This window comes from Orycteropus afer, unplaced genomic scaffold, assembly GCF_000298275.1.
Source record: "Orycteropus afer afer isolate SDZICR_OR568_19922 unplaced genomic scaffold, OryAfe1.0 scaffold00014, whole genome shotgun sequence".
NCBI classification, from domain to species: Eukaryota; Metazoa; Chordata; class Mammalia; order Tubulidentata; family Orycteropodidae; genus Orycteropus; species Orycteropus afer.
In genome coordinates this window covers 10,540,845-10,558,174 of record NW_006921601.1, presented here as the reverse complement: position 1 = coordinate 10,558,174, position 17,330 = coordinate 10,540,845, and the positions used below count along the sequence as shown (strand labels likewise).

Sequence of the window (17,330 nt, the reverse complement as noted above, 5' to 3'; positions counted from 1 at the left end):
CAGCACCAGTGATTAGCAATGAATCTTGATTGCATGTTTGCTCAATTTCAGACTGTAGGAGTTGGTAAAAATCTTTAATTTCTTCATCTTTCGATTTAGTGGAGCTCTGGTGGCATAGTGCCTAAGGCATTTTACTGCTAACCAGAAGGCTGGTGGTTCAACCTCACCAGACACTCCTCAGAAGGAAGATTGGGCAATCTACTTCTATAGTGATACTCCCTTGGGAACCCAAGGAGGGTCGCTATGAATCAAATCTGACTCAACAGCAATGAGGTGTTTTTTTTTTTTTCCCCCAATTTAGTGATTGCTATGTAAATTTGAATAATAGTGGTATTAACTGGTCTTCTTTGTAGGCATATGGATATTATACTATCACTCATGGTATTGTACTTCAGGATAGATCCTGAAATGTTCTTTTTGACAATGAATGCAGAATGGTCCTCTTTAATTTGTCATTCCCAGCATAGTAGACTATATGATTCAAAATGGCTGATACATGTCCCTTTCAATTCACTAATGCTTGGGATATCAATCTTTATGTGTTCTATTTCATTTTTTGCAATTTCCAATTTCCCTAGATTCATATTTTATATTTTCCATGTTCTGATTACTAATGGATGTTTACAATTGTTTCTTCTCATTTTTATCATGCCACATAAGCAAATGAAAGTCCTGAAAGCTTTACTCCATCCACATTAAGGTCAATTCTTCTTTGAGGAGGCAACTCTTCTCCAGTCATATTTTGGGTGGCTTCCTATGAGGGGCTCATCTTCTGGCGGTATATCCAACAATGTTCCACTGCTTTTCAGAAGGCTTTCAGCAGGTGATTTTTCACAAGTAGACTCTCATATCCTTCTTTGTAGTCTGACTTAGTCTAGAAGCTCTGCTGAGGCCTGTCCACCATGGGTGTCCCTGCTGGTACTTAAAATACCAGTGGCATAGCTTCCAGCATCATAGAAACATGCAAGCCACCACAATACAAAAAGCTGACAGACAAATGTTGGGGTGGGTTCTACAACCCTTTACAAATACCCTCTAAAAACACTGCATAATAATAGTGGTTATATGGCCCATTTTATGCAATGGGCACTTTTCCGATTATTTTATATTTCATTTAAATCCTTGCAACAACCAAATGAGTAGATATTATCATTATCCTTATTTTGTGGATGAAGAAGATGAGGCCAGAGTTAAGTCATTAGTCTAGGGCCCTCAAGCTAGGAAATGGAGGAAAAAAACAAAAACCAAACTCACTGCCATTGAGTCATTTCCCACTCATAACGACCCCTCCTTAGGTTTCCCAGGAGGTATCTCTAGGGAAGTAGATTGCCCAACCTTCCTTCTGAGGAGTGGCTGGTGAGCTTGAACCGCCAGCCTTCTGGTTAGCAGTCAAACGCCTTAGGCACTATGCCACCAGAGCTCCTAGGAAATGGAGGAGCTGGATTCAAATTAAGGTCATTGGCCACCAGAGTTCATGCACTTTTCCGCTACCTGCTTTGTCTTTACTGTGAGATGTATATATCTTCCTAGACTACAGATTTCTTTGGTTTTCCCAACTATAAAACCTGAATAGTTATTAGTAACACCTATTTCACCTGATTTGGAGGAGCATTAACAAAGCTATCAGAAATAGACATGTCGATGATAAAATGTTAATTGAATGTTAAGCTATTATTATTATCACCCTAGACTATTGTAATAGTTTTATGACTGTAATCCATCCTTCCAATACATTCTTCACTTTGCCAGCCAGTTAGTTTTCTAAAACATAGATGAATAATATGATTCTGATACAATGACTCTGTATTGTCTAAAAGATATTTTCCAAACTCTTTAGTTAGAAATATAGGTGTTTCATAACCTAGTCCTGCTGTCCTCTGCCATGTTTTCTCCACTGTTCCCTAAAGACATCTTACTTTTCAGCCATGTAAAACCACTAGTTATTTTCTGATCACACACATAACCTATTCCCTTCCATGACTTTACCCAGATAGTTCCCTTAGCCTGGGATTCCCTCTTTACCTGTTCAGTGAACATCTTCTCATTCATTAATACCCTACTCCATGACACCCCCCCTGTGAAGCTTACTCTGATATCCTCAGCAAAGGTAAGCCCCTTTCCTTCATGATCCCATAGCCCCTGGCACACGGTTGGTTTTGTTTGTTTGTTTGCTTATCTATCATCCCACTAGAAATGGAATGTCACTAAGTCAATTCAGTTTAATTAATATTTGTAACTAAATGTTAGCTGAGCTTACTTCTTTTGTGAGAAGTTAGGTCCACTTGTCTAGCACTCCTCATTGCAGACTCTCAGACAATTGGAACTCTTCCACAGAATTTCTGTAATTTCCATGGCTAACCTCACCCTGGTTCTCTCTATATCCTTTCCTGTATTCTAACAGCCTGTTTTGGTGTCAACACATGACTCCCATAACTGCATGCCTTCAATACTTTCAACAACTAATCCAATAAGATCAGAAATTTCATGCATTTAGCAACTTTGCTTAAGATGGGGAGCTGGTTTACAGAGGAAGATCTCATCAGGCATCTTCTATCTTTCTCACTCCATCTCTTCCCAGAAGCTTGGACAGTTTCCAATCTGGGATCCTGCCAAGAGACCCTCTTTATTGCCTCCAGCTCCCTTGGATACGTATTCCAGTCCTTACCTCCCACCCCCACTCATACTGCTTGCCTCACAGACCACTACTGTCAGACCAGCCTGGCTTCCCAGACAGCCTCCTCTTGCCACATACCCTAGAACAACAACAAAAAATTCTTCACTTACTGTGCTTGTATTGATCACTCATGTGCTGGCATTAGAGTAGCTACAATAGAGGAAGACAGATAAATCCCCTGTGAATACGAAGTTTGTAACCTGATGAGGGAGACAGATAGTAAATGTGTAGTTGCCAGGATGATGCTTATTATGAGAGAAGGTACATAGAAGAAATGTGCTGAATGTGTATGTGGTAGTTAAAGTTCCATATCAACTTGGTTGGGACTGGCTGAGTGGCTAGGCAGCTGGTGGTAATTATACCCCATGATGAGACTGGCAATCAGCTCCATGGTGGGATCTACCACAAGCAGCTGAATAGCTGCTTTGGGTATATGGTCTGCTTCCCGTATGTAAGAAGCCACTTTGGGAACTGTCTTTAGCTTATGGCACACTTAGACCCTGCATGTAGCCATGTCGTTGTTCAGCAGCCTGCCATGCTTTGCCAATCCTGGGACTTTCAATGGACTTGAATCAATGGCCTGCCTTGTGGTTTGGTAACAAGGGGACTGTGCCATTTTATTTGTTGACCTTGGGCTTGTTAGCCTCAGCAGCCAGTAGCTGCCTGAGTGAAGAGATGCCTCTAGCTTCAGTGGGCCGGGAGCAAGAGGCAGAGCTGAAGCCCAAGGTCGAGGGCCTTTTACCTGGCCCCTAGAGCCTGGCACTTTGAACTCAGACTTAAAGCCTCCAAATTCTAAGAGAATAATAATCTCTTGTTTGTCAATCCATCCCATTTGTGGTATATTCTCGTCAGAGAGGCACTAGGTAACCAAAACAGTGTATAACAACAACAAGAGCTGCAACTTTTTAATGAGGTCATACTGTGCACCAGTGACCATGCTAGATCATGAGAAATTAGTGTTCTCACGGACTTTGCATTCTAATGGAGAACACAAATAAAAATATGCACAGGTCCAAAAGAACTAGATGGTGCCCAGCAACCACAACCAATGATTCTGATCACGGCCACAATAGAGGGAACCTGACAGAACAGGAGGAAAACATGGAACAGAATTCAAATTTTCCATAAGTCCAGACTTACTGGGCCAGTTGGGATAAAGGGATCCCTGAGATTATTACTCTGAGATACTCTTTAACCCTTGAATTGAAACGATTTCCACAGGTCATCTTTTTGCAAAGTAGCAGAGAGCCACACAAAATAAAGGTTATTATCCACGAGTATGGAGTGCCATTAAAAAACCATCTACATGAGACAAATGATCAACAACTATTATAAAACAGAGGTAACAAGATAAGGAAGTGGAGAAAGTAGTCTGGAAATGGAACAACCAGGACTCAATTAAAGAGAATGTTGACACGTTGTGAAAAATGTAACTAATGTCACTGAACAATTTGTCATATGGAAATCTAAATTGCTCTGTAAACTTTCACCAAAGCACAATAAAATATTATTTTTTTAAAAAAAAAGTGAGATGACGATAAATGCTGTGAAGAAAACAATAATGAGGGTGAAGTAGTCTGGGGTTGTGTTGGTTAGGATTAGGTTCAATTGCACATGATGGACAAAACAAATAAGGGTGATTTATAATAATTAGGTTTTTATTTGTTTGCTTCTTTAACATAAAGAAATCCAGAGGTAGGCAGTCCAGGCTAGAAGAGTGGTTTCAGAGTCTTCTTTTTTCTCCGCCACCCTTAACGTGGCTTAAATCGTCAAGAGTGCCTCATGGTGGTTTAAGGTAGTTGTTAGAGCACCAGCCGTCACATCTGAGGCCTAGAAATGAACAGGGAGAAAGGATGTAAAGGCAAATAGGGGACACCCCCAGCTGAGTTGGCTCCTTAAAGGTACTTTGTCAGAAACCTCGCCCAATTTCTTCTTTCATATCTCATGGCCACCCCTAAGGAGGACTAGGAAATGAGATCCACCAGTTATGCACAAGGGTGCCCAGAATGTTACCAGGGCTTATTCATAAGACAGAAGGGGAGAATGGGACTGGATAAACAACTTGCCAGATCTGTCAGAGCTCATGAAAAGCTTTCCAGAGAGAGAGAGAGACTCAAGCTGAAAGATGAGTAGGAGTGTGGCCAGGCCAAGAGGAGCGCAGGGGAACGAGCACTGCAGCCAGCGGAGGGCGGGCAGCTCTGCTAACCCTCCTAGTTTATCTGTACCCAGTGCTGAGCCTGGAACCCGGTCCAGAGCTCATCCCAGGAAATATCTGTTAACTGAATATTGGCCTCTGCTCTGGTACTTATGCCAAGTAGTATAGGACCCCTACTTCAAGAAGAATGTCCCCAAAGTACTTCTCTCCACTATTTCCATTCTGCTCACAGCAAAGCAAATGAATCTTGGTGAAAAATTATCTGGTCTCTAGACACAGATAAGACTATGCACACAGGTACCCAGAAGTCAAAACGTGAAACACACGTGGAAATAAAAGCTAGCCGTAAAGTCCTGATGAATCAGGAACACTGCTTCACAGACCAAGGAATCTCCCATATTATGTATCCTTTGTTGTTTATAGCTGCAGAAGCTACTGAGATTGAGGCTAAGGTAAGGAAATGAGGAGAAACCTGCCCTTCCTGTTGATGAAATTCCAATGCAGCCTAGTTCACAGGTTTGGTGACTATTGAGCCAAATGGGAGCTCTGACACCCAGCCAGTCTTTACTCTGCTGGCAGGCCCAGAAAGCTTGGATGGGGCACCACAGGGCAGGAACTGAATAAATCTGTGCCTTGCTCAGAGCCTGGCACATGGTAGGTGTTCAATAAATACTTTCTGAAACTCTGAGGCACTTGAAAATGGATTTACATAAGGAAACATTTTAACTAAGTCATAAAGGGTAAGTAGGGGTTCTTACACAGCTGGAAAAAAAGGACAGACAGTCCAGATGGGAGGAACAGTGTATGCAAAGGTAGAGAGGAGTGAACAGCAAAGCATATTCTGGAAACTCAGGTGACTCATTGTGGCTGGAGAAAGGTGAAGGTGGGTGATGCAGATGTTAGGATATATTGTGCAGAACAGTGCTGAGATGTTTGGACTTTATTCAGTGGATAACAGGGAGCTCATGATGCAGGCTGAGCAGGAGAAAAACATGATCAGAGTCACTGAGTCATTCACCACTCTCTTCCTCAGCCACTGCCCCATTGCAGCTTTGCCCATAGTCACCTTTGAACTCCCAGCTTTGATGACCTTCACCTTCAGATGTCCTCGTTAGTTGTCCACTTCCAGAACCACATTATAAACTTTCTCCTTGAGAAACTCAAAGCGTTGTATCCCACACTCTGCCTGCAACCTGTGTTCCCAGCTCTCTCATTCTAAACCTTAACTTTCCTACCAAATCATGGAGCTTCTCTCAGTAGTTCCATTATTTTAATCTACAAAAGCTGGTATTAGCCACAGTGATCATCCATTCTACTTAGCAGCATTGTCTCTAAATGACATGTTTAGAAAATAAAGGTCACTCATTTCCTCAAGGACAAAGTTTTGTCTTCATTACTGCTATTTCAAAGACTGTGCAATCATGTGCCACTTACAAGGTGAAGATTTTATCCCTGATGTGCATTGTATGTTTAAAAATTAGTCTCATGGACAGTCCAGTCAACTGCCCTAACACTATTTTTAGAGTTACTATTACACTCCCCCGTTCTGGAGTAGTGCCTGGTGTCTTAAAAGCTTCTAAGGGACCACCTAAGGTATAGCAATTGGTCTCTATTCACCATCAGCAGCAGCAGCAGGAGACCTAGGAATCAGAAAAGGAACTGGACTGTAGGTCTAATTGCCTCCATGAACTACTGCCTCCTTAGCCATGAGACCGGAACTGGATGGTCCCCAGCTACCATTACTAAAGATCATGGAATCCTTCTCAAAAGGGGAAAAAATGTAGAACAGAATTTAAAATTATTACAGAATCCAGACTTACAGTACTTACTGAGACTGAAGGAACCTGTGAATTTTTTGATCTGGGAATATTTTCAAACCATGAACTGAAGTTACCCTTGAAGCCATTTTTAAACTGAGCAGCTGTTTAACTAAATTAGAAAAGAATGTTTTCCATGAGTATCAAGCTAGTTTAAAGAATTATCTATATAAGATCAAAGTGTTTATGGTAATTCTAAAGCATACAGAGAAGGTTAAAAGGATAATGACTCTATGTCAAGGAGTTCAGGTGGTGTGGTGGTTAAGGCATTTGAGTGCTAACCAAAAGGTTGGTGGTTCAAACCCACTGGCTGCTCCACAGGAGAAAGATGAGGTAGTCTGCTTCTTTAAAGACTTGCAGCCTTGGAAACCCTGTGGGGGCAATTCTAGCCTATCCTATAGGGTTGCTATGAGTTGGAATTGACTTGACAGTGAGTTTCGATTTCAGTCTAAACTAAGTCAGTGGTGGTGAAACAATATGGGTAGAGATAGTGAGAATACTGACACAATGTAAAGAATATAAACAATGTTATTGAATTATACATGTAGAAAGTGATGAATGGGTATATGTCCTGCTGTGTATATTTTAACCAAGATTAAAATAAACAAAATAAAGCCCCATGCACCAAATGCAGGAAGATTTTTATGCTTCTCTAGGGCTTGAGCCACCCACTTCTTTGGTGATTCTGGCAGCCAATCATTCTTGGGAAGACTAAAATCACCCAAATAAAGTTTGGTTTCCTGCACCGTCTTCCCCTTAAACCCTGCTCCTCCTTCCACATTCCCTATCTCAGTGAGCAGACACCCATTTCCCAGGCCGGAAACTCATCATCATCTCTGAGTCTCCTTCCCCCTCTCTTTGCACATCCAACCCATTGCCAAGTCAAATCCATTCTACCTCCACGGAGTCTCATGAGTCTGCTCCCAACTTTGCATCCCAATGACTACTGCCTTCATTTAGGCATCCACCTGAATCTCACCTGCACTGCGGATCAGCCTCCTGACATCTCTCCCCTCTTCCAGTTTTGCACACACCAAACCACTTTCCACACTCTAGCCCAAATGATGATTCAAGCAGGCAAGTGTGCTGGTATCAGTTTTCCAACTTGAAACCTCCAATGACTCCTCACTTGTCTCAAGATAAAGTTCAAGATCTTCATTGTGGTGCACAAGGCCCATCCTAGTATGGCCCCAGCTAACTTCTCCCATCTCCTCTTCCCTCCCTCTCTACCTTACAACTTCAAGCCTGTGTTCTTTCTCTCTAGTTTGCATTCACTGGTCCCCCTAAATAGATGCCTCCATTTCAACTTGGCCAACTCCAACTGGTCCTTCAAGTGTCAGTTTAGCCTCCATCTGCTCCTGGATTCTCTTGCTCTGTCAATCTGGGTTTGATGCTGTCTGTGTTTTCCCGAGGAAGTCATAGAACTTACCCACACTGTACTGTGATTGTCTATTTGCTTATTCCACTATGCCCTATAGGAGTGCTGGTGGTGCAGTGCCTAAGGCATTTGACTGCTAACCAGACTGCTCCTCAGAAGGAAGATTGGGCAATCTACTTTTGCAGAGATACTGCCTCCGAAACCTAAGGAGGCGTCGCTATGCCTCTGTGTCTCACTCAATGAGCTCCATGAGGGACTAGGTCATATGTTGTTCCTCTCTGTGCCTCTAGCTCCTGAGCCAATAGATGCTCATGTGCTTTTTGAATAAATGAATCCCTGCTTCCACCTTTGCCAACTCCCCCTCTTGACTTCCACAATAATGGGGGAGATACAAGTAAAAGGGTGGGTGGTGTCAATGATCAGCACCCTTGGCTGCTAACCAAAAGGCTGAGAGTGTGAGTCCAGTCGGCAGCACCTTAGAAAAAAACCCTCAGCAAACTATTTCCAAAAAATCAGCTCCTAAAAACCCTACACAGCACTACTACTCTGATACACATGGGATTGCCATGAACTGGAGTCAACTCAGTGGCAACCACTTGGCTAACAAGTAAAAGAGCCATCCTAATTTAAATGTTGTTGTTGTTATTTGCCATCGGGTCAGACCCGACTCATAGCAACCCCTCCTTGGGTTTCCAAGGCAGTATCACTACAGAAGTAGACTGTCCCATCCTCCTTCTGAGGAGTGGCTGGTGGGTTTGAACCACCAGCCTTCTGGTTAGCAGTCAAGTGCTTTTAGGCACTACCCTACCAGAGAAATGTTATAAGAACCATAATGGAGTTGTGCATAAGGTAACTTTGGAGCAAAGAGAAAGGTGCTATACCTGCTGCAAGTGTCCCAAAGAGTGATATCCACATGGGATGGTAACATTTTGAAGAACAGCAAATGGAAAGTGCACCCAAACCTCCAACTTGAAGATCAGCTTAAGAATGTAACTCTAAATGAGTGGTTCTCATTCTCCTCCATTCTGAAGAGTTCTAATAGCAAAAACTTTAGAACCTCTCCCTCCCCCTATCCACAGTGGTGGTTAAAGTAGAAAATCCTAAAAACTCCTCTAACCTCAGTAAGGGTTTAAAAACAGTCTGAATCCAATTGTAATCATCACAAATGCTGTTCACAAAACTTCACAGATTAGCAGTATACAAATGTGAAAGATAACTAAACATGTGCACAGATGTGCTTGGTGTAGGTATGGATTTGTGGATTCCCTGTCAAAATGCCACAGTTCTGTGCAGGGAGCCAGTGGTTTTCACTCATTTATGCTAAAGTGAGCCAGGCCTTTGTCCCTCTCAGCTTCCTTTCTCTCTGGATCAGTAACTGACTCAGGGAACAAGCTGACCTGGAAGGAAGACATGGCTGAAAAATGAATTACACATGATGTGATGAGATGGATAGCATCCGCTTTGTTCACCCCTTTTCACGTCATGATGGATAGGTTAGTTTGGAATCATGCTAAAACCTCCTCTAGTTATTCAAGGACTTGTATATCTTACACTTTAAGTCCTGTTTTTAGCAGCCACAGTCAACCAGGACACAGTAAACAATTTCTCACAGTCCTTTGCCTGAGAAGAAAAAGAAAAATCACATAATCTCAACAAATGCAGAAAAATTTATCAACATTTAAATCCATTAATTAAAGAGCTAGGAAGAGAAGGTAACCTTCTTAACAAAATCTATCTACCAAAACCTTTAACAAGAAACAGGTCTACACAAGCCACAACCTCCTCAACCCTAATACCAGAAGAACTAGATGGTGCCTGGCTACCACCACTGACCATGCTGACTGATGTCACAATAGTTGGTCCTGGGTAGAATGAGAGAAAAATACTGAACAGCACTCAAATCCCTATTTAAAAAAGAAAAAGAAAAAAGAAAAAAGAAAAAAAAAAAAAAGCCAGCCAAGCTGGAACAGTACAGAACAGAGGACACCCTGAGACTAACACCCTGAAATACTCTTTAAATCTAGAACCAAACCTATCCCCTGAGATCACCTTTTAGCAAAATAGCAGAGTGGCACACAAAATAAAGTGTATTTCCCCTACGATCAGTGCCCTACTTTCAAAACAGTATGAGGCCAAAAGGCCAACATTACTCAAAAGTAAAGATGAGCACTTGCAGGGAAGGAAAGTAGAGGACTGGGAAGGGAGCAAGCAGAACACAATGAAAGAGAATGCTGACAGATGGTGATAAATGTCACTGAACAATGTGTGTGAAAATCATCAAAAGGGAACCAAACTTGCTGTGTAAACTTTCAGCAAAAACTGAATATTATTATTAAAAAAAAAACCTTCAACAAGCATCACACATAATGAGGAAATTTGGGGTGGGTTCCCTTTAAGGTTGGGGACAACCAAGGAAGCCCACTATCATTGGTATGGTTCAACATAGGACTGAATGCCCTGACAAATGAACTAGGAAAAAAGAAATAATAAGATATAAAAGAGAAAATATAAAATATCTTTATTTTCTTAGGACATAATAATTCACGTTGAAAATTAAGAAGAATCCGCCCCTTCTATTGTGAGAATACTACTCTAAATCAGTAACTGCTAATCCTGGGTTCCTGAGGCCACCAAGAATTACCTGATTTTGATTAAAATAGTTCCTTAACAAAATATGTTATCTAATGAAAGCTAAGCTGTGGTGAATGAGGCATTCTCATGCAGCTCGTTGTTGTTAGGTGCTCTCCAGCCATCCCCAGCTCCCAGCAACCTTGTGTGACCTATGCCACCTGCATGATCTTTGGTAGGTTTCAGCTCACTGTTTTGGCCGTTGTGTCAATCCACCTCACTGAAGGTTTCCCTTGTTTCCAGGGACCCTCTATTTTACCAACCATGATCTCCTTTTCTAGCAACTGGTTTTTCCTGATGATGGCTCCAAAATAAGCAAGTCAAAGTCTCTCCGTCTTGACCTCTAAGGAGAATTCTGGTTGTCATAGCTGACCGATTAGAACAAACCTTTCAAAAAGCAATTTGGCAATACTATCAAGCTTGTATGTTTGTATTCTTTGACCTGGGGATTCTCTTTCTGGGAACCTGTATTATTGTGGAGGGTGGGGAGTGGGATTCTAAGTAGTGAAACATGTGCACAAAGGATATTATCACAACAGTATGGCAGTAAAACATACCAAAAACAACCTAAGAACAGGAAAAGGGTTGCATAAGTTATGGTGCATCCACTAGATGAATGGTTCTCTTTATAAGGAGTCTGTCAAAACATTAATGTAGAAGCATATATACAATCTTATCAAATGATGCTTTTAGAAAACATGTCATCTTCACAATTCAAAAGGTCTGGAAGGTAATCTACCAAATTTTGGTAGTGGCAGTTTTCTAGTGGCTGGGATTTGGAGTATTTTTTTCTTTCTTTTTACTGATGTCATTTTCAAGTTCATTATAAAGACTATAGGATATAATTTTTTTAATGGGCAGAAAAACTAATAATAAATCATGTTTTATAAGAAATTAAACAAACATAGGGATGTCATAGGGAATTTTTATGGTTTGGGGAATGGCCAAGAATGGAATAATTAAGGACAAAGATACAATAAATTGCCTCGATTAAAAAAAAAAAAAAAAAAAAAACCTTGGGGCTGCCTCGTGAGGAGTCTGTTTTTCCGACTCTCCCTGTGAGCTTGCTCTCCCTCCCCAGGATTTCATTAGGCCTAGAGAACAGGGACTGAGTTACTTTTCTCAGATGCTAGGGAGCTCTGGTGGCATAGTGCCTAAGGCATTTGACCACTAACCAGAAGGCTGGCAGTTCAAACCCACAAGCTACTCCTTGGAAGGAAGCTTGGGCAATCTACTTCTGTAGTGATACTGTCTCGGAAACCCAAGGAGGGGTCGCTATGAGTCGGGTCCAACTCCACAGCAGTGAGTTTGGTTTTTTGTTGTTGTTGTTTTGTTTAGTATACCCACAAAGGAGCTTTGGTGGTGTAGTGGATAAGGCACTTAACTCCTAACCAGAAGGTCAGTGGTTCAAACCTACCAGCTGCTCCACAGAAGGACGATGGGGTGATCTACTTCCCTAAAGATTCACAGCCTCAGAAACCGATAGGGGTCACTATGAGTCGGAAATGACTCTATAGCAGGGAGTTTGGTTTTTTTGGTTTAGTACATGCACAAGAGCCTCTGGGTGGTGGAAATAGTTGAGCGCTCCCTGACTAGCTGAAAGGGTGGCAGTCCAAATACACCCAGGGACGCCTTGGAAGATAGGCCTTGTGATCCACTTCTGACACAGCCTTTCTGAACCCTGTGAGCAATTCTACTCTGCACACAAGGGGTGGTCATGAGTCAGTCGGAATTGACTCGACGGCGGCAACCAACAAGAAGTACAGTCACAACTATGCTTTCGTTCTCATTTAGTGCCATGATGGCTATTCAGAAAAGTGAATGAAATAAAAAAAAAAGAGAAATGTTTATTATTTATTAGGGTGCTCTGATGGCATAGTACCTAAGGCATTTGACTGCTAACCAGAAGGCTGGCCATTCAAACCCACCAGCCACTCCTCAGAAGGAAGATGGGGCAATCTACTTCCGTAGTGATACCGCCTCGGAAACCCGGGGTGGGGGGGGGCGCGCGATGAGTGGATTCGACTGGTGGCAGTGAGTTTGTTTTATTGGTGTAATCATTTATTAAGCTTTTCCCACATGCAAGCAATGCTTTGGTGCTTCTTATGCATCTATCTCGCCTTTCCCAGCTTGCAAAATCTCTACTGAAAGGAGTTTTTTCTCCCCCCACCCCTGCCCAGGCCTGTTCTTCTTTCTCCTACCCACACAGAGACTGCCTTTTGGGGATATGATTGATTTGGATGAAAGGAAAAATGGGCAGATCAGGCTACCCTTTGTTAGGGACAAAGCCTCTCTGGCTGCCTGAAGAGGTGACTAGAGAGGCATTGTCAGGTAGCTGCACTGACAAGGTTCTGGAAATGGCACCAGAAAATCCCACAAGCCTTCTCCTTGTGACGTGGCTTATTTGCTTTACAGGCTTCAAGCATATTTGCTGATGTCAGCAGCCATCAAAGTTTAAAATAATAATGATGAGGAGGAAAACAGCCCTTTTCTGCCAGGCAGTCCTGTCCTGCCAACTCCCGTGTTCTCTTTTGAGTTAATAAAGGCCCAAGAACCACCTCCCCTACCACCTTGGGTGGTTGGGGAGCACAGTGATTTAAAAACCACCCGGTCAGCCCACTGCCAGCATAAACCATTCAGACAAGTAGCATTTGTCACACTCTAATGAGGATTTTACCTCTGTCTCAGAAAGAAAGCTATCATTAGGCTTTGTGTTTATGGGATCAAATGATTGTCTGGGGACAGTGGGTCTCTTTCAGTCCCTTCCTCATTTTAATCATGCACAAGATCAAATACATAGATATTTTCTGCATCAGATTAAACTAAAAAAAACATAATTTTGCTAGCAAATGTCTTCTGAAAACATCAATTAAGAATATAGCTTTTTAATTCCCATTTCACTTGAAAACCTGGAAACATCCACACGAGTTGTAATATAGTGCCGTAGTAGTGGAGGTGGAGCTGTCTGTAAAAAAGGAGACAGCCCAGATAAATGGTGGTTTGAGGAAGTCGGGCAGGCTCCCACTGGCAAAAGGCAGAGAGTCTCCTCAAGGGAAGAGAGTTCTCTATGAAGCAAGACCTCTTAAGTTATCTTCACATGTACAACTGAAACTGGAGCCAGTCCCTTAACAGTTAGGCTGATACCAGGCTTCTGCACCAGGCTGGCACCACACACACACTCCATTGTTAAAACCTCCTAAGGACAGATTAGAGCCCACATTCCTCAGAAGTACTGAGCTCCAGAGGGAAATCAGCCAGCAGACTCCTTCCACCTTCCACCGGGGCAACAGCTAGCTACAACTGATAAATTCTCATTGAAATACCTGGAGAGATTACACTGAGTCCTTACCAGGGCTGTCTCCAGCTTTTGAGGTGTTAAACTTGCTTATCCTGGCATGTGGATAGGCTCGAGCCAGACAAGAGTAATTCAAGTCATTAGCTCAGTTTTATATGCTTTTATTGATGGCTCCATGCAATTGTTAATCAAATTATTCATTCAAGGTGTATGATGAGATTTTTCTTCCCCCCACCTCCGAGGCCTTATCTAGTAAACACTGGTATTTACACTATCTCAATTTAGGTTTGAACAAGTAACTAATATCTAACCAAAGATAGTGAAGTTAGATGTAGGTTTGAGCAAAATCTGTTGAGGTGGAGGTTGGTTTTAGTCACGTAGCTCAACTCAGAGCTGAACCCTAGCAAAGATCTTCACTTCAAGCCTCAAGTTTTAACCAGAGGACTCATTAGAAAGCTGTGCTTATGATAAATTCTGCAGCTTCCCTTTTATTTTTCCTGAAGTTAACAGTGATTGAGTGGACGAAGTGGTGCTATGAATTAAAAGCACAACACACCTGCCTTTCCAGGAACAAGTCCCAAGGGCCCAGATTAAATTTTAGCCAAGGATTATGCTTGCCAGGATTTTATATCTCAAAAGGGTTATGTTTGGCTTTTGTAATAATAAAAGACTATTTTGGAGAGAGAAAAAAAAAAAAGTATCCCGTTTTAACATACACTGTATTTACTAGGAGGAAATACAGGGTTATGCTTCGATACAGTTCAGCCTTTGAAAGAAAATAAAAGGCACATGGTTTAGCGGATGGGTAATTCCCGAATCTCCAGAAATGTAAACAGCCAGGATTTTGGAGCCTATGGGTTTTATCAAAGATGTAAGGAAGGCTGAGACCAACACCAGTGTGTCCTCTTTGGCTAGTTTTAACTCGTTTACAGTCACAATTAACATTCAAGGAATTTCCTTTTCATCGAAGTGTTTCTTTTAAAAGCACTTTATGCCACAAACTAAAGTTCTAGCTGCCCTCAGTCCCTCCCACACAGAAGAGGGGTGAGATCTCCATAACACTTTTTTTTCTGGTTTTGAAAATGGGCTCGGACCACGTCAATGTCCCTGGGGTGTTTCTTTTCCAACACAGGGGTTTCTCACCGCCTCCCTCGTTCCTTCCTCTAAAAGCGTTTGGATTGGACACGGGTCTCCTCGTCCCTCACCCTCCTCCACACACCCCGGAGCCAGAGGAGCACCCCCTTGGGGCTCTGCTGCCCGCAGGAGCTCTGGGCCCACTCGCAGCCAGCCGGGTTTCAAGTCCTTGAGGCGGCCAGGCCGGTGTTTTCTGCAGGAAAAGGAGAAACGTCAGTCCTCCTCTCCTGCCTTACTTCCCCTACACAAGGGATTCGCACACAGGCACCGAATCCGAGTCCTGACTGTGCATAGAACTCAGGCCGGTGTCGGAGTCCTCGTCGTTGCCAGGACAGCTCTTGGCCAGTCCGCGGGCCTGGTCCACCCACATCTCCGCACAGGCCTGAGGCCGGGGTTCCGGGGAGGATCCGCCAGAGCCGGGAGACCCATCGGGCGCCACTGTTAGCTCCAAAGTGTGCAAAGTCTGAAGAAGGCCCTGCAGCTCACGCTCCTTGCTGTCCCACTGCTGCCGGCTGTAATCCAAGTCTGATTTAATGGCCTCCAGGTCCGTGTTGAGCCGGAGCCCAATGTACAGGCTGGTGCTGAGCTGTGTCCTGACCCGCTCCTGCTCCAGCAGCAGCTCGCCGTCGGGGCCGCAGTCGGGCTCTGGGGGCTCCTCCCCCGCCGCCAGCTCCTCCTGGCGCCGCCGCATCCACCTCTGGTTCAACTCCTCCTGAATCTCGGCTGAGAGGCGCTCGAGCAACTCCTCCTGCTGGGCTCGCTGCTCCTGCAGCTGCAGCAAGTCGTCACAACGGTGGGCCAGCTCCTCCAGCGCCGCCGCCTGAGCCTCGCCGTCCAGGGGCGCCGCAGCCGCCGCCTCCCTCCCCGCCGCGGCCGCCTCCAGCTCCTCTCCCACCCTGGGCTCCTCGAACTCGATGTCTGCACCCACCAAGTAAGTGTCTTGCACATAGTTGACCCCGTGCCGCCGCATGCGGTCCAGGTGCACCTTGGCCTCATAGCGGTCAATCTCGCGGTCCAGCTCCCGGAGCCGCTGCACCTGCTGGCGGATGGTGTGGTCCTGGGAGAGCACCAGATGCACCAGCGTCTCCATGCGCTCCACTGACGCGTTCTCCTGGCCCCGCGGCGACGACGAGCAGGATGAGGCGGTAGAAGACGAAGTGGACGAACAGGGAGACGGCGGCTGCTGCTGGCGCCGCCGATTGAGCTTGGCCAGCTTGCGGAAGGCCTTACGCACCACGCGCCGCTGCTTCTCCTGGGTCATAGCCAGATTGGGCCGCGCCAGGGCCCCTCGGGCCGAGCAGGGGCGCTCGCGGCTGAGCACGACACGCGCCTCTGCGCTGCGGGGGCCCGCGTTGGGCAGCGACGCCTCGCTGCGCACCAGCACGAAGCGCACATTCTCTTGTTCGTCGCCCCAAGCAGCCCAGAGGCGCAAGATGCGCGTCTTGTTGGGCAGAATGCGCTCAAAGCCGCGCCACTTCTCCACGATGCAATAGCACTGCGGGGGTCCGCACAACATCCCCTGTGGGAACACCTCGTCGTCTTCCTCCTCCTCGTCGTCGGAGGGTTCCGGCAGCTCCCCCGGACCTGGGGAATCTCCAGCCGCCCCCCGCCGCCGGCCCCGCCGCTGCCTCCGACGCCGCCGGCAGCCGTCCTCCAGCAACACCCGCACCACGTCCGAGCAAGTGGTGCGGCGGGAGAGGCCGGACACCAGCTTCTCCTCCTGGCAGATCCACACCGAGATCTTCTTCTCCGAGGGCTCCATGGCGCAACCGGGACGCAGGTGGCGGGTCTAGAGCAGCCTGACCCCGTTGAGTGGCAGCTCTGGGATAGGAAAGGAGCCCGGGACCCCCGGCTCCAGAGGCACTGGCGATTCTCCCCGGCTGCTAACTAAAGGCAGCCGCTCTGCGGCCCGGACGGCGGGCGCTGCCGGCGCAGTGCGCCCAGGCTCGGACTCCAGCCACTCACTCAAGCTTTGCCCGCGGCACCCGGGGCCTCTGGGTTTTGCTCCTCCCTACGTGGCTCCTCCTCCTCCCGCCCTCAGCGCCCTAAGCCGCCGCCGCGAGCGCGGGAGGCGCGGCGCCCAGACCCGCCCCTCCTAGCCTTGCCGCGCCCTGTCCGTCCCGTCTGTCCCGTCAGTCCGTCAGCGCTGCCGGCGTCCAGCGTCGCAGCCCCTTCCGCGGACTCACTGCTCTGCTGAGCGCGGGTCTGGAGCCCACGCTTCGGCGGGGATCGGCTCTGCGATTCCCTGG

The 17,330-nt window shown here is 45.4% G+C and overlaps 1 protein-coding gene across 1 annotated transcript; it reads right to left on the bottom strand.

Annotated features, from left to right (window-relative positions):
- Positions 1–15,322: 15,322 nt before the first annotated feature.
- Positions 15,323–16,843, bottom strand: RASSF10 (Ras association domain family member 10). Its single transcript, XM_007955274.1, has one exon. The coding sequence runs from the start codon at positions 16,841–16,843 to the stop codon at positions 15,323–15,325; it is 1,521 nt and encodes a 506-aa protein (XP_007953465.1).
- Positions 16,844–17,330: the final 487 nt, after the last annotated feature.